This window comes from Ranitomeya imitator, chromosome 2 (genome assembly GCF_032444005.1).
Source record: "Ranitomeya imitator isolate aRanImi1 chromosome 2, aRanImi1.pri, whole genome shotgun sequence".
NCBI lineage: Eukaryota > Metazoa > Chordata > Amphibia > Anura > Dendrobatidae > Ranitomeya > Ranitomeya imitator.
The window spans coordinates 37,725,011-37,752,942 of NC_091283.1; the positions used below are offsets into that span (position 1 = coordinate 37,725,011).

Below are 27,932 nucleotides of genomic sequence, written 5' to 3' on the forward strand. Positions count from 1 at the left end.
TGCGCCCAAACAGTGGTTCCCCCCACATATGGGTTATCGGTGTACTCAGGACAAATTCTAAAATAACATTCAGGGTCCAGTTTCTCCTTTTACCCTTGGGAAAATAAAAAAATTGTTGCTAAAAGATCATTTTTGTGACTAAAAAGTTAAATGTTCATTTTTTCCTTCCACATTGCTTCTGCGAAGCACCTGAACGGTTAATAAACTTCTTGAATGTGGTTTTAAGCACCTTGAGGGGTGCAGTTTTTAGAATGGTGTAACTTTTGGGTATTTTCAGCCATATAGACCCCTCAAACTGACTTCAAATGTGAGGTGGTCCCTAAAAAAATGGTTTTGTAAATTTTGTTGTAAAAATGAGAAATTGCTGGTCAAATTTTAACCCTTATAACTTCCTAGCAAAAACAAAATTTTTTTTCCAAAATTGTGCTGATGTAAAGTAGACATGTGGGTAATGTTATTCATTAACTATTTTGTGTCACATAACTCTCTGGTTTAATAGAATAAAAATTAAAATTTAGAAAATTGCAAAATTTTCTAAATTTTCACCAAATTTCGATTTTTTTCACAAATAAATGCAAAAATTATCGACCTAAATTTACCACTAGCATGAAGCCCAATATGTCACAAAAAAGCAGTCTCAGAACCGCTAGGATCTGTGAAAGCGTTCCTGAGTTATTACCTCATAAAAGGACACTGGTCAGAATTGCAAAAAACGGCCAGGTCATTAAGGTCAAAATAGGCTGGGTCATGAAGGGGTAAACTACACTGTTCATCTGTTCATGAGGACTCTATCAATTGTATCTGTGTGAGCACGTGGATCCATCTTGTGCCTGAGGAAGCTGCAATACATGGTCGCCCTGAGTTACGGTTCCCCCAGAGTTCCAAAGAATTCATGAGACCTGTTCCGCCCCTATCTGAACCTAGCGGCGTGCATGTAATAATAATGTAATGGGGCTCTGACACCCCTTCCACTACAGGCAACCCACCAGATAGAGACACAACTTGGAGTCTCCCCATTTAAAAAATTGTTAGTAACATCAGCAGCAATAGCAACAGCAGGCACAGAAGACACCACAAAGATGGCACAGACTACAATAACGCGAGATCAATGCAGAACACTAAAAACCACACCATCGCCTAGTCTGCCCAGTTTGTGACTGGAGTGCAAAAGTCATGACTTGTAAATTTTGGTGAAGCTTAGGCAGTCTACACTTTCAGGGGCCTGCCAGATGCGCTTATCTATCAGGACACCGTCAGCAGTGCTGAAGACACATTCTGAGAGAGCGCTGGCTGCCGGGCATGACAAAACCTCCAAGGTGTGACAGCAACACTCACACCATTCTTACAGTTTTGAAGACCAAAATGCAAAAGGGTTCGAACATCCCCTGATGGCATTAATATTGAGCTCCAGATACTCCTGCACCATCCTCTCCAGTCATTCACTATATGTCAGACTTGTACTCTTTTCTGGTGGTGCACGGGCTGGTCTAAAAAATGTGTGAAAAAACTCACAGAAATTGCTTCGGCCACTCACACTGCTGCTGCTAATGTTTTTGCATTGATGACTCTATGTTCCCGGGGTTGGAAGTCTAAAACTGCAATGCACACTCTGTGCCTTACTGCTGTCTTGGGGAAAACCACTCTTAAGATTGTCTACAAGCGTATTTCAGTACTCCAGCATGTGCATATTCCTTTCCAGGGAGGAAGCATCTGGCAACATTTACTCTTGTACCGTGGATTTAACAGATTGGCAACTCAGTAGTCAGCACTATTTTTAATCCTAACAATACGGCATTATGTTGCAGATATTGTAGCAAGATGATGCTCATGTGTCAGGCGTTTCCATGATGTCCAAGTTTATGGTGTGTTGGTGGTGGGGTATCACTCAAGCTTGCTTCCTTCATCACCTCTCGTCAACCACGGACAACAGATAGGGGATCAATATCCTCTTCATCTCTTGACAGTGGCGCGCCCATCACCCATTTGTTCCTCAGCTCCTGCACCTTCACTAAAGGCTCATACCCATCACTGTGAAAAAAAATTCCAATTTTGGTCCAGAAAAGTAGGATTAGTGTTAGGCAAGTGTCATGTGATTTTTATGTGAGTACAATCCAATTTTCTCACTTTGCATTTGATTGACGTCTGAATGCCATGCGATTGCTATCCGATCGCAATGCGATTTTACATAGAGATATTCTCTGTAAAATTCTCTGTAAGCCACATTTTAGTGCAGTGAGATTACCAGACTAATGCATGTTGAATGCATATATGCTGGTTCATGCATGTTGTAGTCAAATTATTGCAATTATTGCTTCTACTGAGTCTTTTATTTACAAAATTGGCAGATAATGTGAGTTGGGTCATCCTTTTTGGTTATAAAAGAGGCCTAGGCTTGGCAACTCTTGCCGCCCATGCAAACTTCAGACCCACAACCACTGCTTGCCACAGCAAGAATTATGACTGAGGATGCAGTGCTTGTCGTTGTTGCATCAGTCTGTGTCTGTGCGGAAAGCCGCAATGTAACCTCCTCGTCTTCCTCCTCCTCCACCTCCCATGCTGAGATACTCAGCTGCATGCCTCTTTGTTCACACCAAGTGGGATCTACAACCTCATCGTCATGCTCTCTGTTCTCCCACTCCTCACCCTGAAAGTCACCCTCCTCCTCTTTCTGCCCTGACAGCATAGTATAGTCGGCGTGCGCCTCAGGTGCCTGAGATTCATCAGCTTCACCTCCATCCCCAGGGTTAACATATGGTGATGAGGGTCTAGATTCTGCCCTACTTTGTCTGGCCTCGGATCCAACTGAAAAAAAAATTGTGGTCATCGATGCAGATGCTTTCCTCCTCTTGATTCTGTGAATCTTTGGAGCAGACCTTTGATGCCCATAGAATAGATTGTGAGAACAGCTCTGCAGACTCATCTATCTGTGGTTCCCCACAGTCAGTTGGGTGGTGGAGAGTTGTGACATGGGGGAAACAGTGGTATTTTGGGAGCTCTCTATGAGGAATGTACTGTGTTTGATATAAAGGATAAAGAAGAGGAGGAAAGGCCACTTGATGCAGCGCTTGCCATCCACTGGGGCACATGCTCTTTCTGTCCCTTATCTACAAGGCATAAATTAGGGCGTTTAGCAAGGTTGCTGCCTTGGGGTAACCCTGGACTCTGGTCTCTCTTTCAAAACACATATCCATGCCCTTCATATTACCTGCAACTCAAAAATATTTCCCAGATCTGTACATTTTTTAATCATGAATCTGAAAAAATCCTAGTCCAGGCACTCATCATCTGCAGCCTTGACTACTGCAACCTCCTTCTTTGTGGGCCTCCTTCTAACAGTCTCACACCACTATCCTAAACTCTGCTGCCTGATTTATTCACCTAACCCTCCCGCTGTTCCCTGGCCTCTCCTCTCTGTCAATCTCTTCACAGGCTCCCCATTACCCAGAGACTCTAGTTCAATACCTTAACCATGGCATACAAAGCCATCCACAACCTGTCTCCTCCGTACATCAGTGACCTATTCTCCTGGTACTTACCTGCATGCAACCTCTCATCCTCACAAGATCTCCTTCTCTACTCCCCTCTTATCTCCTCTCCCCACAATTGCATAATAGTTTTCTCCCGTACATCCCCCTTCTCTGGAACTCTGTACCACAGCATATCAGAACGACCTTTTCTGACAAGCCTACAACCCACGGTAACCATCATTCCACCATACCAGAGCACAAGCAGCTCTACTCTCACCTTTTGTATCCTCACCCATCCCCTGTAGACATGGAGCCCTCGCGAGCAGGGTCCTCTCTCCTCCTGTACCAGTTTGATGACTTGTATTGTTTAACATTATTGTACTTGTTTTTATTACGTATACCTGTTTTCACATGTAAAGCACCATGGAATAATAATAATAATGCTGTGCACTTGCCAAAGAAATGGAGTCAAGTAGCACGTCCAATAACAAAAGTTGTCAAAATGCTGCACAATTCTGCTATTTTTACTTTGGGGAAATTGATGCCACTTTTGTGCTGTGTGGCAATAATTTTTGGAAATGTTTGGACTCCAAGTTGGGTCTCCTTCATGTGTGTTGCCTGAATTCAGCAGGGCTCTCAGAGCACCAGGCCTGCACCTGTCACTCATCCAGCTGTTACTATTCAATGATCAAGCTAAAAATGCTGGCCTAGCCCTGCCCAAGGCACTGTTCCATGCATCCATGCTGCGCAATTAAACTATTTGTACTCTGAGTCAATTGATGCCACTTGTCTGCCCCTAATTTGAGCTGTTCTGGCAGCTTTTTGCCCTCACTGAAGAGGTTGTCTAATCATTTGGTTTTGCCTCCGATTGAATTCAGTTGGGTTTGGATATATTTGCCGAACTGAACCTTGAAAGGAATGCTCATCTCTGATCTTAGTTTCTAGACAAGTCTCAAAACTGTAGGCGAACAAACATACTGTCTAAAACACAGAAAAAAGTTGGCGCCCACCTTGTACACCAGAAAGCTGGATTTCTGATGTCTATCACAGGCCCCACAATGAAGAGACTGGGCCTTCTAGAGAAGATCAGAAAGGGCTCATTGATTTTTTCACCCGACAGAAGGACCTACGGTTTGCACCTTGAAATCTCCATGATTTTTTTGGCATGGGTTCTCAACAACCAATGGCAAAGTGGACTCATCGAACCAGATCTGTATCCCTTAATGCTACTTCTGGCCTTTGTGTCTAATTTAGTCTGCCGGGAACATTTTCAACACTAATTATGAGCAGCTACCAATATGACAGAAAGTCCTAGGGTTTAGACCTTATATATTTCCATAATTTTTTTGGTATGTGTTCTCATCAACCAAGAGTAAAGGGAATTTACCCAAACAGAGCTTGGGTCTGTAAGAACCTGTAAGGTTCTTCTGTCATTGTGTTTAATTTAGTGCGCAGTGGACATTTTTGACACTACTTATGAGCAGCTACTAGTAGGGCCTATGTTGCCGCCAATGATTATTTAGATGAATATTCCATCCAGACTGGTCCTTATAGACTTTATTGACTACCTGTATTCCATTACCTCTAGAGTCAGGGTGCCCCCATATATCGTAGACTTGACATGTTAGATCTTTTGTGATCTAACCGTTTGGGCCAACACCAATCACTAGTACTAGCGTTTCGATCTCGCTTTTCCTTCTCATCAGAAAGGTACTGCCGCTCAGCTTTTTTTCAATGTCCATGCATGGAAAAGAAGGCTTGTTCGCTGCACCATACATCTAAAGTACTTCTCACTCCAGACCTTAAGAGACGATTGTCTACATGGTCTACATTGAGTGTATTAGGCACAGCCACCCATGATTGTGAGTCATGAGTGGAAAAATCTGTAGAACCCAAAACATTGATGATGACATCACTGTTAAAACCTGGTTCCCGCTTAACATATGTTCTTGCATCCGTACTTATACGTTTTACATCACAGACACACCCTTGCTGAAAATTTGTCCTTCACTTTTTTTATGGTATTTATTTATTTGTAAGTTTTTATGACAAATTTGAAAGAAAGGAGTGATAGGAAAAACAATATCTCCTCCCCTGAGGGTTTTTTTTATGTTTTCATGGGATTATTTTGTGTAGTTTATCCTCCACTACTACAAAGCTATGCTCTTGGGTGTTCACCGCTCTCTGACGACTTGATCTGGTGTCAAACTTGTTATAATAGTCATCATTATAGAAGAACTGGTAGCACAAGTTGTGCCTTTTTTAATCCTTTTCTTATTTTTACCTCCCTCACATGTGACCCTAGGCCATGCAGAACATAAATCAGAAACTGTCCCTAAAGCCAGGGCAGGACACCAGACTTCACTACATAACTGTTACCTTTTTTTAAGTCAAAGAATATCTTTCAGTCCCCATAAAGAACTTAAAACAATTTCCATTATCAATATGACATCATTATCTCCCATCTTAATTATAGTCATATAGATAAATGCCTTTTTTAAATGGGCCGTTGTTTTGTCATTACTTTAGGACATTTTAAAGTGTAGCTACTCCGTTTGTAATAATCCTTTCCTATCCTGAAGCCTGGACTGCCTTTCCTAAAACATGTCAATCATGTCCACGTCTCTTGTACTATTTCTGATGATGCTTCTTTATACTGACTGTATTACGCTTTCCTCGGCCATCGGTCCTCCGATGTTGGCCAAACCCATCAATATGCGTCTCCGTGGCAGGCAGGTCTTGTTTTACTGGTCTAGCACCCCATAATGACTGTGAGACTGAAAATTCTGAAATGATTGTATCAACAACAAAAACACCAGTGGCACAAGCTCTCTCCAAAAATAAAACGTTTGTTTATCCATAGATTACCTCCATACCGTTCCTCTACAAAACGCACTCTGCGAAGACCGACATTACCAAAAACCCAACTACACAAGGCCCAAATAATGACCTCTGCTGTACTCACCACATAGTGATGCAATGATATTACTATAATGTTAAAAAATCAGTGTAGAAAAATCAATATTACTCCTATCCAGGGATCATATAATGGTAGATACTAGTTCTACTCCTCATTTCACCCTTTCCCACCATCCTCCGCACATACATGGCCGATGCAAACAACCGGATACAGTCAACAGCAGCAATTAAAGCAGTGTTCATTCCAGTGTCTATCGCTCTTGGTGGGTCACCCGAGTCTGCTAAAATACATATGTTTAGGAGGACACTCACCTTCTGTCTTCCCTCTGGATGGCACTGGCCACTCAGGTGGTCGGCGCTGGCTCTAAAAGTGATGACTGCGCCATCCAAATGTCATAGTTTGGTTGTGATTAGCTACAGACCTTCAATGGATGTTTTCCTGATGGCACACTGTTTTGGTCACCTGACTATCACTATTATCACTATTGGGGTTTCACCTCCCTCAATTCATATACTATTTATATAAATATAACTAATATCTTTTTCTGTTGGCACTACTTGCCCTAAGATGTTTTGGGGCTGCATTTTAATTCACTAATAATCAATAACTTATTAGCCTTAACACATTCTAAATAATAGCAGTCACTTATTGCTCCTTTTATTCACCCTTTCTCACATACATTAGGTTTATACCATAACCCTCACTTATATCTTCGCTGTTAGGTATACACAGCACTGTGCACACAGCAGTGTCATCTCCTCCTCACACTACTACACCATGACATGTATATGGATCGCCCCCATAGAGCCGTGGGGTTCTCGGTACCGGGTCCTTCGGTTCATGGGGGGATGTCACGGTGGCTGACCCGGTCCGTGGCCCTGGGACGTCTGTGTAAAAGGGAAAGGTTTTTAAAGGGGAAATGTTCGTGACGCCACCTGTGGTATTCGGTCAGGGTGACCGAGGCTGCTTTAAGTGGTCCGCTGGGGTGATGTTATGGCAGCTAGATGGAATACCTTCTCACAGGTGAAGTATGTCCCAGGGCTTCCCAGTGTGTAGATGGTGGATGGTGTGAGGCGCACTGAAGAACAAGGACACAAGGTTGCAGTCTCTTTACCTTTACTGAAGACTCCAGCATCCACAGTCCAGGGCACCAGATCACAGGGCAGGCAGAGTCCGGCCGGTTTGGAGGCAAGTCCAGAGTCCTCTTGTCTAGGTGGAAATCAGTAGCCTTCCTCTAGCTCTGCAGTGTTGCAGTCCCTTACTGCTAAGCTTCTCATAAGGTCCTCACAACTGTTGTTGAAGTTATGTCTCTCTGTCCCCCGGATAGGATTGGGCAAACCCGTATGACTGGTGGCTTGAGGCGGCTTATAGGGACTCTACCATGCCCCAGCCTCTAAGGGGTGCCACCGAGCCTCCTTGGCGTAGGGCGGACAGGTAACGTGAAATTAGCTGTCCTGCTGGTCTCTGAAGCAAGGCATAAAGATCATTTCTCCCTCGGTGTTCCGGCTACTGGGTTTCTGCACCTCATAAGGAGGCAGCCTGTGTAGGGCTGGTCCCCTTCTGATATCCACTCCTTTGCTACGACTTCCCTTGCATGCTCACTGCAATACAGTTCTGCCTTCAATGTCTCTTTCTAGGAGCTGCAGCTCTGAGGGCATGCACAGCTCTGTGTCCTTCTCCTTCAATCTCTGACAGGATCCCACCCCTGCCAGGGACCAACTAACTAAGCGGAGCTCAGCCAGCAACTGACTAACTTTCCCTACAGGTCACCAGTTTTGCCAAAGTGTGGGGAGTGACCTAATAAATAGGAGCAGAGCTCCCCTTGGTGGCCTGGAGTGTGAAATGTGTTGCATGTTTGTGATACCTGGATGCAGTTGGCCTTCTTTGCCTCCAAACGTAGCATCACTCTCCCCTAGAGGAGAATGATATTACTGCAATGGCCAGGACCCTGGGGCGCTGCATATATGCAGCACAGTACACACAGCAGTGTCATCTTCTCCTCACACTACTACACCATGACATGTATACACAGTAAAGTGCACATAGCAGTGTCATCTCCTCCTCACACTACTACACCATCACATGTATACACAGTAAAGTGCACACAGCAGTGTCAACTGCTCCTCACACTACTACACCATGACATTTATACACAGCACAGTGCACTCAGCAGTGTCATCTCCTCCTCCCACTACTACACCATGACATGTATACACAGCACAGTGCACACAGCAGTGTCATCTGCTCCTTACACTACACCATGACACGTATACACAGCACAGTGCACAGCAGTGTCACCTCCTTACACTACTACGCCATGACTCATATACACAGCACAGTGCACACAGCAGTGTCATCTCCTCCTCCCACTACTACACCATGACATGTATACACAGCACAGTGCACACAGCAGTGTCATCTCCTCCTCACACTACTACACCATGACATTTATACACAGCACAGTGCACACAGCAGTGTCATCTCCTCCTCCCACTACTACACCATGACATGTATACACAGCACAGTGCACACAGCAGTGTCATCTGCTCCTTACACTACACCATGACACGTATACACAGCACAGTGCACAGCAGTGTCACCTCCTTACACTACTACGCCATGACTCATATACACAGCACAGTGCACACAGCAGTGTCATCTCCTCCTCCCACTACTACACCATGACATGTATACACAGCACAGTGCACACAGCAGTGTCATCTCCTCCTCACACTACTGCACCATGACATTTATACACAGCACAGTGCACACAGCAGTGTCATCTCCTCCTCACACTACTGCACCATGATATGTATACACAGCACAGTGCACACAGCAGTGTCATCTCCTCCTCACACTACTACACCATGATATGTTTACACAGCACAGTGCACACAGCAGTGTCATCTCCTCCTCAAACTACTACACCATGACATGTATACACAGCACAGTGCACACAGCAGTGTCATCTCCTCCTCACACTACTACACTATGATATGTATACACAGCACAGTGCACACAGCAGTGTCATCTCCTCCTCACACTACTACACCATGATATGTATACACAGCACAGTGTACACAACAGTGTCATCTCCTCACACTACTACACCATGATTTGTATACACAGCACAGTGCACACAGCAGTGTCATCTCCTCATCACATTACTACTTGCACTTTCTGATTAAAATTACCAATGAAACTAGGGCACAGACAGGGTGAAAATACTTTATTAAGCTTTACTGTTTCTCCACATTGCAAATTTCCTAAAGCCTAAAGGTACCTTCACACATAACGATTTCGTTAACGATATCGTTGCTTTTTGTGACGTAGCAACGATTTCGTTAACGAAATCGTTATGCATGACAGCGACCAACGATCAGGCCCCTACTGGGAGATCGTTGGTCGCTGGGATTGATCAGGACCTTTTTTTTGGTCGCTGATCACCCGCTGTCATCGCTGAATCGGCGTGTGTGATGCCGATCCAGCGATGTGTTCACTGGTAACCAGGGTAAACATCGGGTTACTAAGCGCAGGGCCGCGCTTAGTAACCCGATATTTACCCTGGTTACCATTGTAAAAGTTAAAAAAAAAACAAACAGTACATACTCATATTCCTGTCACGTCCCCCGGCGTCAGCTTCCCGCACTGACTATGTCAGCGCCGGCCGGCCGTAAAGCAGAGCACAGCGGTGACGTCACCGCTCTGCTTTACGGCCGGCGCTTATACAGTGCAGGGAAGCTGACGCTGGGGGACGTGACAGGAATGTGAGTATGTAGTGTTTTTTTCTTTTTACTTTTACAATTGTAACCAGGGTAAATATCGGGTTACTAAGCGCTGCCCTGGTTGTTCTCCTGATTGTTGGTCGCTGGAGAGAGCTGTCTGTGTGACAGCTCCCCAGCGACCACACAACGACTTACCAACGATCACGGCCAGGTCGTATCGCTGGTTGTGATCGTAGGTAAATCGTTTAGTGTAACGGTACCTTTAGACTTCTCCATATCCCAGTAATAATAATCATTTGGTAAACATTAGATCTAGTTATCTTTGAATTCTGTATCTAATGGTGCCAGGATCCTGAGATTTGGGGAGTTGTTTTATTGTGACCTCAAATACAAGACAGGAGGGGATGGAGGGGGATGAAGCTGCAGGTTACCATTGTTTTTATGTAGCAGCATGAGCGGAAAGGAGCAGCATTGAGATACATTTGACTGACATGTCAGATCTACCGTAGAGCTAGTCTTTGGTAATGGCTGCAACTTTGGTTATTTGAAGAAAGCCTCTCTCCTTTAGGGCTTGTTTCCATTTGCGAGAAACACGTCCGTTTCTCGCATGTGGAAACGAAACTCTGGTGCCGGCACTTGGGAGCGGAGCGTGCGGCTCCATGTGTTGCTATGCGGCCGCACGCTCCGCTCCGGAGTGCCGGTGCCAGAGCTTCGTTTCCACATGCGAGACACGGACGTGTTTCTCGCAAATGGAAAAGAGCCCTTAGGATGAGTAAATCTTGGCCTAGAAAATTTAATTTGCTGTGAATTTATTCAATGCAAACCAAAAACGTGCATTCTTATGGTCCAAGTTCCCTCCAGACGCAAAAGCATAATAACTATGGGTTAAAAAATTTTTGTCAAGGCAGCGCCTTTCAATTGACTCTACGAGCTGTTACTTTCCGAGGTGAGGTTCTTGTATGCAGATGCTCCATAGTCTCTTGTGTGTCACTCTGCCGTTGTTTAAAAAGAAGAAGACAAAAAAGGAACCGCTTCATGTAAATGCACACCACAAAAATGAATATAGGTAAAAAGGTAAACTTTTATTGACACACAAATAAAAACAATTAAAATGGCATCATACCATCATCCCCACACATGCCCGCCAAAACAATACAACATGGACAAATAAAGGCGCAAAAAAATACTGAATAACCATAAATGACACAGCACACTAATCAATGTCCTGTAAGGCACGACATAAGCATATCAGACCTGAGATAACATAAAGAGTACACCAAGCACCCCCACAAAATGAATGCAGATATAGCCAGCTGTGGGACAAAAGATAGGCCCATACACACTAGTATAGCGTATAAGGACAAAGGGGTGCCTATGCAACTGGACCCAGACCCAATGATGACAGCAAAAAAATGCCCATCCGTGACAATGCCCATGTAAAATGATAGCTACCACATGGAAGGAAGGTGTATCCAGGTCCCAGGTCCGGCCAGACAGAACGCAAGAACGTGCTGAGAAAAAACCCACATGAGGGTATAGAGCGCCAAAGGCAGGGCGGGCGTGGGGAGGAAGCCCAATGCGTATCGCCGTCGCAAGGACGGCTTCGTCAGGGGAAGATGCGCTACAATGGCCAACACCAGTTTAAATACCTTACATGAGGAAACGCTGAGGGACGAGCTACGCCGGGAGCCGGAACCGGAAATGACGCCGAGAGGGCGGAAGTGTATGCAATGGCAGACGTCTCTGCCAATACTACACAATGCGCATGCGCCGGAACTCTCCAGCGCCGCGCATTGTGCAACCAGCTCAGGAATACCCCTGATAACAAAGTGGGTGGGCTAATACCTAGAGAGAACGCCTAACTGGACACATACTAATAGTGAGGAGTCTTGGAGTTGTAAGAAATCCTGGATTGATGAAATAAACATGACATATAACATAGAACACCCAGACAAAACGGAATACATGACGGAATTCACAGGGGGACAAGCATACATAATAATGTTAGGGTATAATGGTACCCAGATACGAAAAATGCAAGAAAACATCGGAGAATGATGTATCCATTATAATGTGACAAACAATCAGATGCCACATACCTGAAAAAACAAAATAATGATACAAACAAACAGGCCACATGATTATGAGAGTTTATTCAATATTTTAGAACGCACACCCTGTGGCTCCTACTAAATATAAAGATCATTTTATAAGAGCACTGCTGACGAAAGATAAAGCAGTATATAGGAGGAGCCTAGGGCACGTACCACCTAGGACAATACCGAAGGATAACGACATGGCCAACGGACCTGGATACAAAACAAGAGGACAAGTAGCACATTGCGGGAAACGTAATAAAACAGTGTGTATGGGCCAAAAGGTAAGATAACACCGCTAAAATGGAACTACCACTCTGTACCGCATCCAGATACAGATGAGGGCAACAAGCCCTCACACGGTAGCAAATTGAATGCCGGTACCCAGGTAAATGATAAATATGGATCCACTGAACACAGTGTAATGTCCAAAAAAGGGGGGAGAAGTCACGTCCCACTAGCTTGTAGAAGATAAATCTTCGTCCATATTGAAAGAAACAAATAAAAAAAATTTCCAGGCACGCCAAGATCCAAAAAGCGCACCAGAGGGTGCCGAGCCTTTATAGGTCTGCCAGATGGATATAACCTGGACGCCAATACCATGGCATATAATAGCGCTACGGTCCTCTAGGAAACATAAACCAAAAATAGAGAGAAATCTTGTTGAAATGTCCAAGCGGTCCACACATTGCTTGTTGCCAGAAACAGAGTCCTCATCCATAAACACAGGGACATATATTATTATTATTATTATTATTATTATTTATTATTATAGCGCCATTTATTCCATGGCGCTTTACATGTGAGGAGGGGTATACATAATAAAACAAGTACAATAATCTTGAAAAATACAAGTCACAACTGGTACAGGAGGAGAGAGGACCCTGCCCGCGAGGGCTCACAATCTACAAGGGATGGGTGAGGATACAGTAGGTGAGGGTAGAGCTGGCCGTGCAGCGGTTTGGTCAATCGGTGGTTACTGCAGGTTGTAGGCTTGTCGGAAGAGGTGGGTCTTCAGGTTCTTTTTGAAGGTTTCGATGGTAGGCGAGAGTCTGATATGTTGTGGTAGAGCATTCCAGAGTAGGGGGGATGCACGAGAGAAATCTTGTATGCGATTGTGGGAAGAGGAGATAATAGGGGAGTAGAGAAGGAGATCTTGTGAGGATCGGAGGTTGCGTGCAGGAAAGTACCGGGAGACGAGGTCACAGATGTATGGAGGAGACAGGTTGTGGATGGCTTTATATGTCATGGTTAGGCTTTTGTACTGGAGTCTCTGGGTGATGGGGAGCCAGTGCAGGGATTGACAGAGGGGAGAGGCCGGGGAATAGCGGGGGGACAGGTGGATTAGTCGGGCAGCAGAGTTTAGAATAGATTGGAGGGGTGCAAGAGTGTTAGAGGGGAGGCCACAGAGCAGGAGGTTACAGTAGTCAAGGCGGGAGATGATGAGGGCATGGACTAGGGTTTTTGCAGATTCTTGGTTTAGGAATGTGCGGATCCGTGAAATATTTTTGAGTTGGAGGCGGCAGGAAGTGGAAAGGGTTTGGATATGTGGTTTAAAGGAGAGATCAGTGTCAAGGATTACCCCAAGACAGCGGGCTTGTGGGACTGGGGAGAGTGGGCAGCCGTTTACTGTAATGGATAGGTTCGTTGGGGAGATCGCGTGAGATGGGGGAAAGATGATGAATTCTGTTTTGTCCATGTTAAGTTTTAGAAATCTAGTGGAGAAGAAGGATGAAATAGCAGACAGACATTGAGGGATTCTGGTTAGTAGGGAGGTGATATCTGGTCCAGAGATGTAGATCTGTGTGTCGTCAGCATAGAGATGATACTGAAAGCCGTGAGATTCTATGAGCTGTCCCAGGCCAAAGGTGTAGATGGAGAAGAGCAGGGGTCCTAGAACTGAACCTTGCGGGACTCCGACAGATAGGGGGCGAGGTGAGGAGGTGGTGTGTGAGTGGGAGACGCTGAATGTACGGTCAGTTAGGTATGATGAGATCCAGGATAGGGCCAATTCTGTATCAGGGGATCCAAAGAATATCCCAATCCCAGAGAGCTCCATACTTCAGGGGGTGCAGGCACCACCTCAAAGGTGTATGATGGATGCAGAGAACAATCCCGGTGGTCATCTGAAGAAGATTGAAACATCTGGATTGGGTAATCTGGAACAAAGAGGCACCATATTAGTTTAGCCCAAAAATCCGGTAAAAAGAAGATCTTCATTAATGCCAGAAGGAGCCGTAGAATGTAGTAAGAAAATCCACCGGGCCTCTGCTTGTAAAAGCCTACTCTCCAATGGTCCCCCTCTGTCAGACCCACGGATGCGCTCAAGACCCACTACCTTAGTACCAGAATATTTACCAGCATGATGTCTCAGAAAGTGGGCTGCCACCGTAGTGAGCGTTTTGTCCTTACGTGAGTCTGCCGCGGCCATTCTAATGGTGGAAAGATGTTTCTGTATGCGCCGGCGCAACTCCTGGGACGTCTGTCCCACGTAAACCAGTGGGCAGGGGCATATAATAGCATAGATGACATTTGTAGTCCTACAATTAATATAGCTCTTAAGCCGATGCTCCTTCTGATCAGTTGGGTTACAAAAGTTATCCCTCACCGGATGTATAAACTGGCAGACGTTGCAGTCACCACAGGGAAAAGAGCCCTTCAATGAGATGCCCCTATTCAATTTTACCGTGGGTCTAGCATAGTGACTCCTTGTAAGAATGTCACGGAGATTAGGCGCTCTTCTTGCAGTTATTAGTGGTCGCTCACTAACAATCTGAGATGTTGACAAATCCGTTGTGAGGATGCCCCAATGTCTCTGCAAAATATGCCTTACCTGAGACCAATGTGTATTAAACCCGGTGATGAAGCGAACAGATCTATCCGATGTCTTCTCTCTTGGCTGTAAAAGGGCAACTTGTGACTGCCCCTTGGCCCGTTGGTACGCCTGAGAAATGTATTTATTGGGATAAGTCCTCTTCTTAAATCTCTGAGTCAGATCATGTGCTTCCCTATAGAAATCCTCATCCCGCGTGCAGTTCCTCCTCGTTCTAAGAAATTGTCCCACCGGGATGCCTTTCTTCGTGTGGGATGGGTGGAAGCTCCGAAACTCCAATAAGTTGTTGGTGGCAGTAGGCTTGCGATACAGGCAAGTGGATGAGACGCCATCCTGACAAACCACGTTCATGTCCAAAAAGATCACTGAAGAGGAAGAACATGAGGAGGTAAGGAAGATGTTATACGGATTGTCGTTGAGAAAACCAATGAAAGTCTCAACCTCATCCTGGCTACCCGTCCAAATAAAAAACACATCATCGATGTATCTGCGCCAACATCGTACCTTAGATGAGAAAAAAAACAGACTTATAGACCACAGTGGACTCCCACCACCCTAGGAATAAATTAGCCAGGGCCGGGGCACAACGAGCCCCCATAGCGACACCAGAGACTTGAAGAAAAAAATTTCTATCAAAAAGAAAAAAATTGTGTCTCAGAGTAAAATCAAGGAGGTCCACTATGAAAGAATCATAAAAAACCAAAAAAGGACTCGCACCAGGCCTAAAATAAACCCTAGGTCCAATATGGATGATATAGGGAGAAGTAGTTAACCGTAGGTCTGGGCAAGAAAAATAGAGGTACAAAAGGGGTAAAGAACAATAATCTTTATTAGAATATCAAATATACACAGGATAATAATAGAAAATATAAATACAAAGACAGAAAAAGGGGCAACATGAGAAAAGCAGCTAAAAGAGTGCATGTACTAGATGGCACAATACAATGCTAAATACAGCATAACGTGCAAAATTGAGCATCCCACCCTGACTGCAGACCAAAGGACAAATAGGTCATAAATGAATAGTAAGTAATGTAGTCTCATAGGGGCACTAAAGGATACTGAATAGTGCAATTGCAAGAAATCCACAGCAAAGTGTCCGGGGAAGCAGAAAATATGAGACGGGGAGAAGGCAACGTGAGTGGATATATAAACAATATATTAGATAAATGAGCCGTTACCTTGCGACATGGTAGCAAAAAGAGCCCGGGTACTGCAGGCAGGGAGGGTAGCCTCAACGCGCGTTTCACCTAGATGGCTTCGTCAGGACGCCTCCTGACGAAGCCATCTAGGTGAAACGCGCGTTGAGGCTACCCTCCCTGCCTGCAGTACCCGGGCTCTTTTTGCTACCATGTCGCAAGGTAACGGCTCATTTATCTAATATATTGTTTATATATCCACTCACGTTGCCTTCTCCCCGTCTCATATTTTCTGCTTCCCCGGACACTTTGCTGTGGATTTCTTGCAATTGCACTATTCAGTATCCTTTAGTGCCCCTATGAGACTACATTACTTACTATTCATTTATGACCTATTTGTCCTTTGGTCTGCAGTCAGGGTGGGATGCTCAATTTTGCACGTTATGCTGTATTTAGCATTGTATTGTGCCATCTAGTACATGCACTCTTTTAGCTGCTTTTCTCATGTTGCCCCTTTTTCTGTCTTTGTATTTATATTTTCTATTATTATCCTGTGTATATTTGATATTCTAATAAAGATTATTGTTCTTTACCCCTTTTGTACCTCTATTTTTCTTGCCCAGACCTACGGTTAACTACTTCTCCCTATATCATCCATATTGGACCTAGGGTTTATTTTAGGCCTGGTGCGAGTCCTTTTTTGGTTTTTTCTGTTTTGGCTTAGAGGTACGCCCCTCGTTGGCCGCGAGGGCATTGCTATGTAGGTGCTTTTTCCACTATGAAAGAATCATGTAGCCTATCAGAGTTCTGTTGTTGGTCAAGGAAGAAAAGCACTGCTTGCAGGCCATGGTCATGATCAATGTTGGAGTACAAAGACTCAACATCGCACGTCACCATGATCTCACCTGGGGCCAGAGTGATATCTTGTAAAGATGCTATGAAGTCAGATGAGTCCCTGGTGTATGACGGAAGATTCAACACAAGTGGCTGCAAGAAAAAATCTACATAAGTACAGGCCTTCTCACATAAACTCCCTATACTGGAAACAATAGGACGTCCAGGTGGTCTATGAACGTCCTTATGGACCTTGGGTAGCATGTAGAACGTTGATGTGGTAGGATGCTTCACCCAAATGAAGTCTCGTTCCCCAATGTTGATGATACCTAACTCCAGGGCCCTATCAATCAATGTTCTCAGTTTGGTTGAATAGATACCCGTAGGGTCAGACGGAAGTTTCCGATAAAACCTAGGATTCTCAAGTTGCCTATAAGCTTCCTTAGTATATAGATCATGGGGCCAAAGGACGATGTTACCACCCTTGTCAGCTTCACGTATAATGAAGTCGCTATTGCTTTTAAGGCGAAATAAAGCACGCTTTTCCTGTGCAGTCAAATTGTCCACAAAGGGGATTTTTGTAGGTAGATTTTCAATATCCCTCTTAGCCATTTCAAAAAAAATTCTTACGGCTGGGACAATTGAAAAGGGTGGCGAGACACGGGATTTGTTTCTATGGGGAAATTTAGACCTACCCGTGTCAACTTGTCCTTCATGCAACAGGTCCATGAGATCCTGAAAGACTCTCTGTTCCGTTTGATCCAAAAGTGGGGTAATTTGAGACTTGTTATGGAGCACCTGTAAAACAATTTTTCTGCAGAAAAGAAAAAGATCTTTGATTAAAGTGAATTTATCGACTTGTTGTACCGGCGAAAAGGTCAAGCCTTTCGAGAGGACTGAAACTTCATGCGCAGAAAGAGCATATCCAGACAGATTGATCACTTGAAGGGCATTTCCTGGGTCATACTCACGGGTATTGTCCAGATTTAAAGGAGTCACTTCTGTTGGTGTCTCCGTGGATTGCGACGTGATGGCTTGTAATTGTAATTCCTGACGGTCCGTGTGGCGCCGCCTCCTATGCCCTCGCCTGGTCCTGGGTCGATTTCGCTTTCTGCCGATGACAAAAAATCGCTCGAAGTATGCCCATCCGTGGGCGGTGAACGTCTCTCTGAATTGAATCCCCTTTGTCTATGGTTATAGCCCCGGCGTTTATTGCCATGATGTGTCCAAGTAAAAGCCGTTTTCTCATCAAAGTCAGTCTTATCCCTTAGAAATTTAGAACGTTTTTTAGCCATAATTTCCTTATCGTACTTATCCAGAAGATCTTTGAGTCTAACTCTGAAAGGCTGGACCTGAGAGACCTCATCAAATTTACTCAATTTAGCCTCCAAATTTATAATCTCCGTTTTAACAGTAGTCAAAAGCTCTCTATCATGTGTAATCAATAGATTAATCAGAATGTTGGAACAGCGTGTCAGGCCTTGTTCCCACAGTATCCGAAACGTCGGAGAGGGTTCCCAGGCTGGAAAAATAGAGACCCTCAGTCCCCTTGGGATAATATTAAGTTTCAAGTATTCTTCCAAACACCGAATATTCCAAAGCAATCTTATGCCATGTTTCTGAGAAGCAATTAACTCAGTGGTGAGGCTAGAAAAATCCGCATCCCCTGATACCTGATTAGTCTCAAGAAAGGCACTAGATGAAGCAGCCCTCCACGCTGCCTCCCGCGCCTCCCAATCCATGAGCACCGGCAAAGCCCACACAATAGCCCTCAACACAAAAACTAATAAGAATATAATAAACTCAATAAACAAACCCTAGACTCTGGTGAGTCGTGTGCTGCTGGTCAGAACGGTTACCAAAAGGAAACCTGATAGGCATATAATATTAATAACTATATACCAGCGCACTACCAATATAGAAAAATATATATAAGGGGTGCAAAAGAAGCAGTATAGAACCATGGAAAAAAAGAAGAAGACAAAAAAGGAACCGCTTCATGTAAATGCACACCACAAAAATGAATATAGGTAAAAAGGTAAACTTTTATTGACACACAAATAAAAACAATTAAAATGGCATCATACCATCATCCCCACACATGCCCGCCAAAACAATACAACATGGACAAATAAAGGCGCAAAAAAATACTGAATAACCATAAATGACACAGCACACTAATCAATGTCCTGTAAGGCACGACATAAGCATATCAGACCTGAGATAACATAAAGAGTACACCAAGCACCCCCACAAAATGAATGCAGATATAGCCAGCTGTGGGACAAAAGATAGGCCCATACACACTAGTATAGCGTATAAGGACAAAGGGGTGCCTATGCAACTGGACCCAGACCCAATGATGACAGCAAAAAAATGCCCATCCGTGACAATGCCCATGTAAAATGATAGCTACCACATGGAAGGAAGGTGTATCCAGGTCCCAGGTCCGGCCAGACAGAACGCAAGAACGTGCTGAGAAAAAACCCACATGAGGGTATAGAGCGCCAAAGGCAGGGCGGGCGTGGGGAGGAAGCCCAACGCGTATCGCCGTCGCAAGGATGGCTTCGTCAGGGGAAGATGCGCTACAATGGCCAACACCAGTTTAAATACCTTACATGAGGAAACGCTGAGGGACGAGCTACGCCGGGAGCCGGAACCGGAAGTGACGCCGAGAGGGCGGAAGTGTATGCAATGGCAGACGTCTCTGCCAATACTACACAATGCGCATGCGCCGGAACTCTCCAGCGCCGCGCATTGTGCAACCAGCTCAGGAATACCCCTGATAACAAAGTGGGTGGGCTAATACCTAGAGAGAACGCCTAACTGGACACATACTAATAGTGAGGAGTCTTGGAGTTGTAAGAAATCCTGGATTGATGAAATAAACATGACATATAACATAGAACACCCAGACAAAACGGAATACATGACGGAATTCACAGGGGGACAAGCATACATAATAATGTTAGGGTATAATGGTACCCAGATACGAAAAATGCAAGAAAACATCGGAGAATGATGTATCCATTATAATGTGACAACTCTGCCGTTGTTTTTCATTTTGTTTTCTCCGCCCCATTTCGAATTCAATGGGCATAATAACAGGTTATTTTTTTGTCTTTCCGTGGACCTTCCACAAGTTCCAGAAGAAGACACAAAGGACTCCTGACTCGAATCTGACTTGTAGTAAATTCTTTATCACATTTTGGAGGAAGTCACTTTTTGGAATTTCTCCAAAATCAAAAAAGATCTCTGAAGGTTCCAAAGAAAACTAGCTGATGTTTATTTATTTTTAATCAAATGTTTTTAATTAGTTTCTTATTCTCCATGTAGAAATTATCTGCTACTAATCAACAGCCAGTCCCCACGATGCTGACGGCAGATAATACTGGATGGATCTGGATGTGACCTGTTTATCAGGATTTTGTAAAATTATTTAATTCATTTGGTAGATTATTATTATTTATTATTAGATTGAGTAATTATCGGTGAGAATGAGCAGCAAAAGTGATGCCACATAATCCACATATCATAAATACTATATACTACCAGTCATGTTACATACGACTAACGCTGCATACTACTTATGACTTGTGCCAAGACGGTTTGGAAGAAGGTTTTATTTTTTTTTAATCATTCCCACATCCAAATCTGTAGGTTAGAAGAGTGTGCTTGTTGTAATTAATTTTTAATTAAGTGTTTTAATGAATTAATTATGTTTGCTGTAAACATAATCTGCAGCTAGATAACAGCCAAGATGCCAACAGTGAAAGGATGGCGGTTGTTGGTGTATCATCTGTGCCAGCTACTGCTTTGGTCACTAAGCAGCGCCACATTCTTGTTGCGGGTGATGGTTGAAAGCATCTATCCTATGTTATTTCTGGGATTTTTGGCTTTTGCCAGTCCAGAAGCTACGTGATTAATCTTGCTAATTTAGGCTTCTATCTGCTGTCAGCATTGGTTGGGGCTGTTACTATATCAACCCCTGAGAGCTAGGTCCCAAGGCCAGTCAATAGTTCTACTATCCTTCTTTGACCAATAATTCAGTTCCTCCTCACTACTGTCATTTTTCTAAATGTCTGGTTAGTTCAGTAGACCAAGATAAGTTTTAATGCATGTAGAAAAGCCGCGGAGACACCATCACGTGTTTCTCAACGCAAGCAATAAATAGCCAGATCTTTCACCGGGAAGGAACAACCATGGGAAGGACAGCATCCAAAAAGGAAAACCACCTATGCCAAAACATGGTGTCCATCCACAGAACGCTGTTTCGGGGTATTTGCCCCTCATCAGTGTGGAGTAGGAAACTGGCTATTAGGAGCAGTGCTTAGTAGAAGGACTATAAACAAAAGGATGAATGATCTCGGGGAGATCAAAACATCCAACACCGCAGAGACACCATCACGTGTTTCTCAACGCAGTGATCCAGAACACTGCCCCCATCCCTTATGGGAAATATGCAAATGCATGTAGAAAAGCCGCAGAGACACCATCACGTGTTTCTCAACGCAAGCAATAAATAGCCAGGTCTTTCCCCGGGAAGGAACAACCACGGGAAGGGCAGCATCCAAAAAGGAAAACCACCTATGCCAAAACATAGGGGTATTTGCCCCTCATCAATGTGGAGTAGGAAACTGGCTATTAGGAGCACTGCCTAGTAAAAGGATTATAACCATAAGGATGAATGATGGTGGTGGTTTTCCTTTTTGGATGCTGCCCTTCCCGTGGTTGTTCCTTCCTGGTGAAAGACCTGGCTATTAATTGCTTGCGTAGAGAAACACGTGATGGTGTCTCCGCGGCTTTTCTACATGCATTTGCATATTTCCCATAAGGGATGAGAGCAGTGTTCTGGATCACTGCGTTGAGAAACACGTGATGGTGTCTCCGCAGTGTTGGATGTTTTGATCTCCCCGAGGTCATTCATCCTTATGTTTATAGACAAGATAAGTTTTAAGTCATGAATCTTCATGCTGTTTCAAGTCCATAAGAAAACAAAGCCGCTGCATTTCTAGATCAAGTGAGGAATGTGATGCATTTTTGCGGGGTTGACCAGGCAGAAGTTGGATTTCTCCCACAGGTAGATAAGCATTATACAAAAGGTCCACTGAGCATCTTAGGCTACTTTCACACTAGCGTTAACTGCAATCCGTCACAATGCGTCGTTTTGCAGAAAAAACGCATCCTGCAAAAGTGCTTGCAGGATGCGTTTTTTCCCCATAGACTTGTATTGACGACGCATAGCGGCGGATTGCCACACGTCGCATCCATCGTGCGACGGATGCGTCGTGCTTTGGCGGACCGTCGGGAGCAAAAAATGCTACATGTAACGTTTTTTGCTCCTGACGGACCGCTTTTTCCGACCGCGCATGCGCGGCCGGAACTCCGCCCCCACCTCCCCGCACCTTACAATGGGGCAGCGGATGCGCCGGAGAAATGCATCCGCTGCCTCCGTTGTGCAGTGCGTTAAACGCTAGCGTCGGAATCTCTCCCCGACGCATTGCGACGGGGAGATTCCGACGCTAGTGTGAAAGTAGCCTTACTCCAGGCAGAAACCCCTTCAATGCTATAATTTTCATTAATGGCTCATTATTATGTTACACTAGGGTTGAGCGACCTTTACTTTTATAGGATCGGGTCGGGTTTCACGAAACCCGACTTTTTCAAAAGTCGGGTCGAGTGAAATCGGCCGATCCTATAAAAAAGTCGGGGTCGGCCAAAACTCGAAACCCAATGCAGTGCATTGGGTTTCCAATGGTTCCCAGGGTCTGAAGGAGCGGAAACTCTCCTTCAGGCCTTGGGATCCATATTTAAGTGTAAAATAAAGAATTAAAATAAAAAATATCGCTATACTTACCCTCTGACGCGCCCTGGTACTAACCAAGAACCTTCCTTCCTTCGAATCAGCGCTTCCAGGACCTTGCGGTGACGTCGCGGTGACGTAGCGGCTTGTGATTGGTCGCGCGGCCGCCCATGTGACCGCTCGCGCGACCAATCACAAGCCATGACGTCACTGCGACGTCACCGCAGGTCCTGGAAGCGCTGATTCTTAGGAAGGAAGGCTGCCGGAAAGAAGCAGGGCGCGTCCGAGGGTAAGTATAGCGATATTTTTTATTTTAATTCTTTATTTTACATTAAATATGGATTCCGATACCAATTTCCGATATTGCAAACATACCGAAAATCGGGATCGGAATTCCGATACCACATTCAGAAGATCGCCGACTTCATGGCCGACCCCACACAGGGGTCGGGTCGGGTTTCATGAAACCCGACTTTGCCAAAAGTCGGCGACTTCTGAAAGTGGCCGACCCGTTTCGCTCAACCCTATGTTACACAAGTTGAGTAAAGTTAGCCATATAGATTAGACTGTCGACCAAATGATGGTTCTGCCAATGGCTGCCTCTTCCTACTCCCCCATACAGAGAAACACTAAAGCCCTCTGACTGTGAGCCATCTGATGATTCAGCCTATAGTTCGCCTGACAGCTTTTTGCCCTCTAGTCAGCACAATGGAGCGTTCTTGTGTTTTCTATAAGAAAGTCACTGTCAGACATCTCTGGCGGCGGCTTAACTCTGAGAGAGCAATACAATTGGCTATCCAAAATTGGATATGTCTGATCCTTAACCCCCTCGACAATCAATTGTCCCATATACCTTAGACCAGTGTTTCTCAACTCCAGTCCTCAAGACCCACCAACAGGCCATGTTTTCAGGATTTCCATAGGTGATGGAGTTAATATTGGAGCAGATAATGAAATTATCACCTGTGCAATACTAAGAGATCCTGAAAACTTGACCTGTTGGTGGGTCTTGAGGACCGGAGTTGAGAAACACTGCCTTAGACTGTTTGTTATCTGCAGTGTTGGCAGCGGATTAATCTCTGTACTGTCAAGCCGTTTAACATTGAATATATATATATATTTATTCAAGAACAAAGCTTACAACAGGTATTTCTTATCGCTTAGGATCTTAGCATCTTGTCTGCCAGCTTGCAAAGTGAAAGTAAAATGTGCTCCAGCTGAACACACAGTGAGTGAACAGGACCTTACTGTTTTTTTTAATAGTAATATAATAATTATTATTATTATTCCAACATGCAGGTTAGGCTAATGGGGGGAAGCTTTAATTCCTATATTCTTTATTAGAGAACCATGTATGTTTGATTCCAAGCTGAACAAATTGATCAACCTTTGAAATTGAACAGACTGGATCCTTCTTTTCCCTGATTTCATCTCTTGGTGGAGAATCAAGAGGCAGTCGTACACATTAGATGGATGCCAATCCAGCTGAAATTGACGGGTTTGGTGTTTTGCTTTGTGAAGGTGAAATGACCTACTGCCAGTCAGCAAGAGCAGTCAGTCATAATACGATCCGATACACTTTATTGATCCCCGGGGAAATTACGGTATTACAGCAGCAATACAAACAGCAGTACCTAAAATATTAGGACACAAATCTTGCACAAGTATACCAACATTACATAACAAATCAATGTTGGTAGCTGAGGTATATAAGTCACTGTAATTGACATTAGTAAACCAGCAATCAGTCATTGTTGTCTACCACCCTTAGGAAATTATTATATATCCCCATAGCAGTAGGTACAAACGATTTCCTGAATTTCCCTTTCTTGCACCTTAGTAGGATTAGGCAGTTGCTGAATATGCTCTTCTGCTTCAAGAACAGCTTGTATAGTGGGTGTGTATTATTGATCATTACAGCCCTACTCGTCTTCTGAATTTTATCCTCCAATACCTCCTCAAAAGAATCCAGATGGGGACCAACAGCCGCGCTTGCCATCTTGCTAAGTTTGTTGAGCTTATCAGGGTCAGATACTCGCACACTACTGCCCCAGCATATGCAAAAATTTACATGGTTGACATGACCCAGACCACCAGTGATCCGCTTGCAGAACACAGTACTTAATTTTTTCCCAACTTCTACACTACACCAGATGAAGAAAAAAAGGCGACATAGTGTCGCTCTGCACAGTAACGGGACCGCTCCACCCCCCATTTAAAACAGTATCTTCAAAAAATAAAATTAATATATCCTGCTCCATGATCCTGCCCCATCTGTCTCCATCGTATCCATCCTGTCCCATGATCCTGCACCAAGTTTCTCCATCCTGCAATATGATCCTGTCCCATCTTTCTCCACCCTGCCCCATCTGTCTCCATCCTGCCCCGTGACCCTGCCCCATCAGTTTCCATTCTGCCCCATGACCCTGCCCCATCTGTCTCCATCCTGCCCCATGACCCTGACCTATCTGTCTACATCCTGCCCCATATTCCTGCCCCAATTGTCTCCATCCTGTCTTGTGGCTCCATCCTGCCCCGTGTCTCCATCCTGCCCTGTGTCTCCATCCTGTCCGCGTGTCTCCATCCTGCCCCCGTGTCTCCACCCTGCCCGTGTCTCCATTCTGCCCTGTGTCTCCATTCTACCCCATGTCTCCAATCTGCACCATGTGTTTACATCCTGCCCGCATGTCTCTCATCCTGCCCCTGTGTCTCCCATCCTGCTCCATGTCTCAATTATGCCCCATGTCTCCATTCTGCACCATGTGTTTAGATCCTGCCCCTGTGTCTCCCATCCTGCCCGTGTCTCCCATCCTGCCCCTTGTCTCCTTTCTGCCCCAAGTCTCCATTCTGCCCTATGTCTCCATTCTGCCCCATGTGTTTACATCCTGCCCCCGTGTCTCCCATCTTGCCCCCATGTCTCCCATCTTGCCCCATGTCTTCCATCCTGCCCCCTTATCTCCAATCTGCCCCATGTCTCCATTCTGCCCCATGTCTCCATGCTGCACCTTGTGTTTACATCCTGCCCCCGTGTCTCCCATCCTGTCCTTGTGTCTCCCATCCTGCCTGATGTCTCTATTCTGCCCCATACCTCCATTCTGCCCCGGGTTTGCTGCTTTCAATAAAAATAAAAACAAAAACTTTGTCTTTACCTGGCCGCATTTTTGCAGCGATGTTTCCTTCAGGTATTTCAAGCACGGACTTGCCAGCGAATGACAATGATGTGTGATGACAATGATGACAGTGCTGAGCGCACTGACGTCAGCTGCCAGCCTCTTATTGGCTGGCGGGTTTTAACTATTGCTGTGCGAGCCCACAAGGCAATAGAGTTTAATTGAACCTGCGTCAGGTTCAGTCTCTGCACCGGCAGAATCCTGCCTCTGGGGCCCGATGAGCAGGAGAGATGGGGATCGATGTGGGTCCTCTCTGCTCATCGGGCCCCATATGCCAGTCACTGCAGTAATGCCCTGATGGCGGCCCTGATGAACCTCCTCAGAAGCACAGAAACACTGACCTTAATCACCCACCAGAACTGAGACTAACCAGCAACAAAAGGAGGAAATTGCAGGTTAAATTTGGTAACACTGGGGCAATGCCCAATCTCCACCACCAGACCACAAAGACACTGGAGGAGGGGAGAGAAGACTGCAGGAAACCTCCGACCATCTGATTGTCCCAGCAGGTACGGCGTCCTGCACCTGCTGGCAGAAGCTAACACCAGGGGACCTGGCGTCCTGGGTCCCCCCACAGCATAATCGCTGGAAGCAGCAGCATCCCGCCTTCCAGGATGCAAGCTCCACCCCTGGAGGTGACACCCTATCCATCATGGCCAGTGAAGGGGTGACGGGTGACCCAACAAAGAGCTGGAGCCTGCCCAGGAACACGAGGGGCCTGCTCAGGTATTGTCACGGATGTGTCAGAGGCAGAAGGTCTCAGCAGTTTGCTTTGCAGACTAATGGTCACCTTCCCCGGTGCTAATGGCCACACCTGGACCTGGGTGTTTATAACTCCCAACTACCTGTTGGGAGTTGTGGGTGATATATTTCCTATTTGCACTTCTCTGTTGAGGCTTGGAGCTGTAGCAGTCTGCTAGCATCCTCTTGGAGTTTAGAGGGCATTGGCATTTCTCTCTGAGTCTACTCAAGCTAAGTGTCCCCCTTGTTTCATTTATCCTTTGCTGTCATTAGTGTTAGTGGGATTAACTCGTGCTCATCCTGTCCTACCTGATGCATGGCAGGGTTGACAGGGTCTCACAGGGATTAGGGATCCTGCTCGGCGGTAGGTGTAGAGCCTATATAGGAACAGTCGGACAGACCCAGTGATGTTAGATCTGTCTAGGTATCTTCACTTCCCCTTCCCTAATGTTTGGTTCCCCTTCCCTTATCACTTTGTGTTGCACTTAGTCTGTCCTACACTGTGCGTGACAGGTACCGAACTACCATTCCTGACATTTGGAGAACTTTTGTCTATTGTGTTTGTGACCCATAAATGTGCACGGACACAGAAACAGAACATGGGCTGATCCTAGAGCAATCATTTCATTGTAGATGTGGTCTGCAGTAGTAGCATGGGATTGGCATTGGCACGAGTTAACAATAACATGACAGGAACAATGAATGCCTAAAGGTACCGTCACACTCAGCAACTCTGCAAAAAGAACGACAACAATCCGTGACGTTGCAGCGTCCTGGATAGCGATCTCATTGTGTTTGACACGCAGCAGCGATCTGGATCCCTCTGTGCCATCGCTGGTCGGAGCTAGAAGTCCAGAACTTTGTTTTGTCGCCAGGTCGGCGTGTAGCGTCATGTTTGACATCAAAAGCAATGACGCCAGCAATGAGCATAGGGCCCCTAGATGTGTGTCGGATCGGTACACTCTGGCTGTTTGACATGGAGCTAACAACCAGCGAAAACGAGAAGTGAGTCGCCGTTACGTCACTGGATCGCTCCTGCATCGTTCTGGAGTTGCTGTGTTTGACGACTCTACAGCGACCTAAACAGCGACGCTGCAGCGATCTAGTTTAGGTTGGATCGTTGTCTATATCGCTGCAGCGTCACTGAGTGTGACGGTACCTTAAAGCAAAAGAGAACTAAAAGCAAACAATCAGAACAATGGTA

At 45.2% G+C, this 27,932-nt stretch overlaps 1 protein-coding gene across 1 annotated transcript in view; it reads right to left on the reverse strand.

Moving 5' to 3' along the window:
* The window catches only part of LOC138661660 (sperm acrosome membrane-associated protein 4-like), a 64,498-nt gene extending 38,507 nt beyond the window's left edge, over positions 1–25,991 (reverse strand). Inside the window, exon 1 of the mRNA XM_069746498.1 lies at positions 25,967–25,991. Within this exon, the coding sequence (XP_069602599.1) occupies positions 25,967–25,976 (10 nt within the window). The 5' untranslated portion in view covers positions 25,977–25,991. The remainder of the gene's footprint in view (positions 1–25,966) is intronic.
* Positions 25,992–27,932: the final 1,941 nt, after the last annotated feature.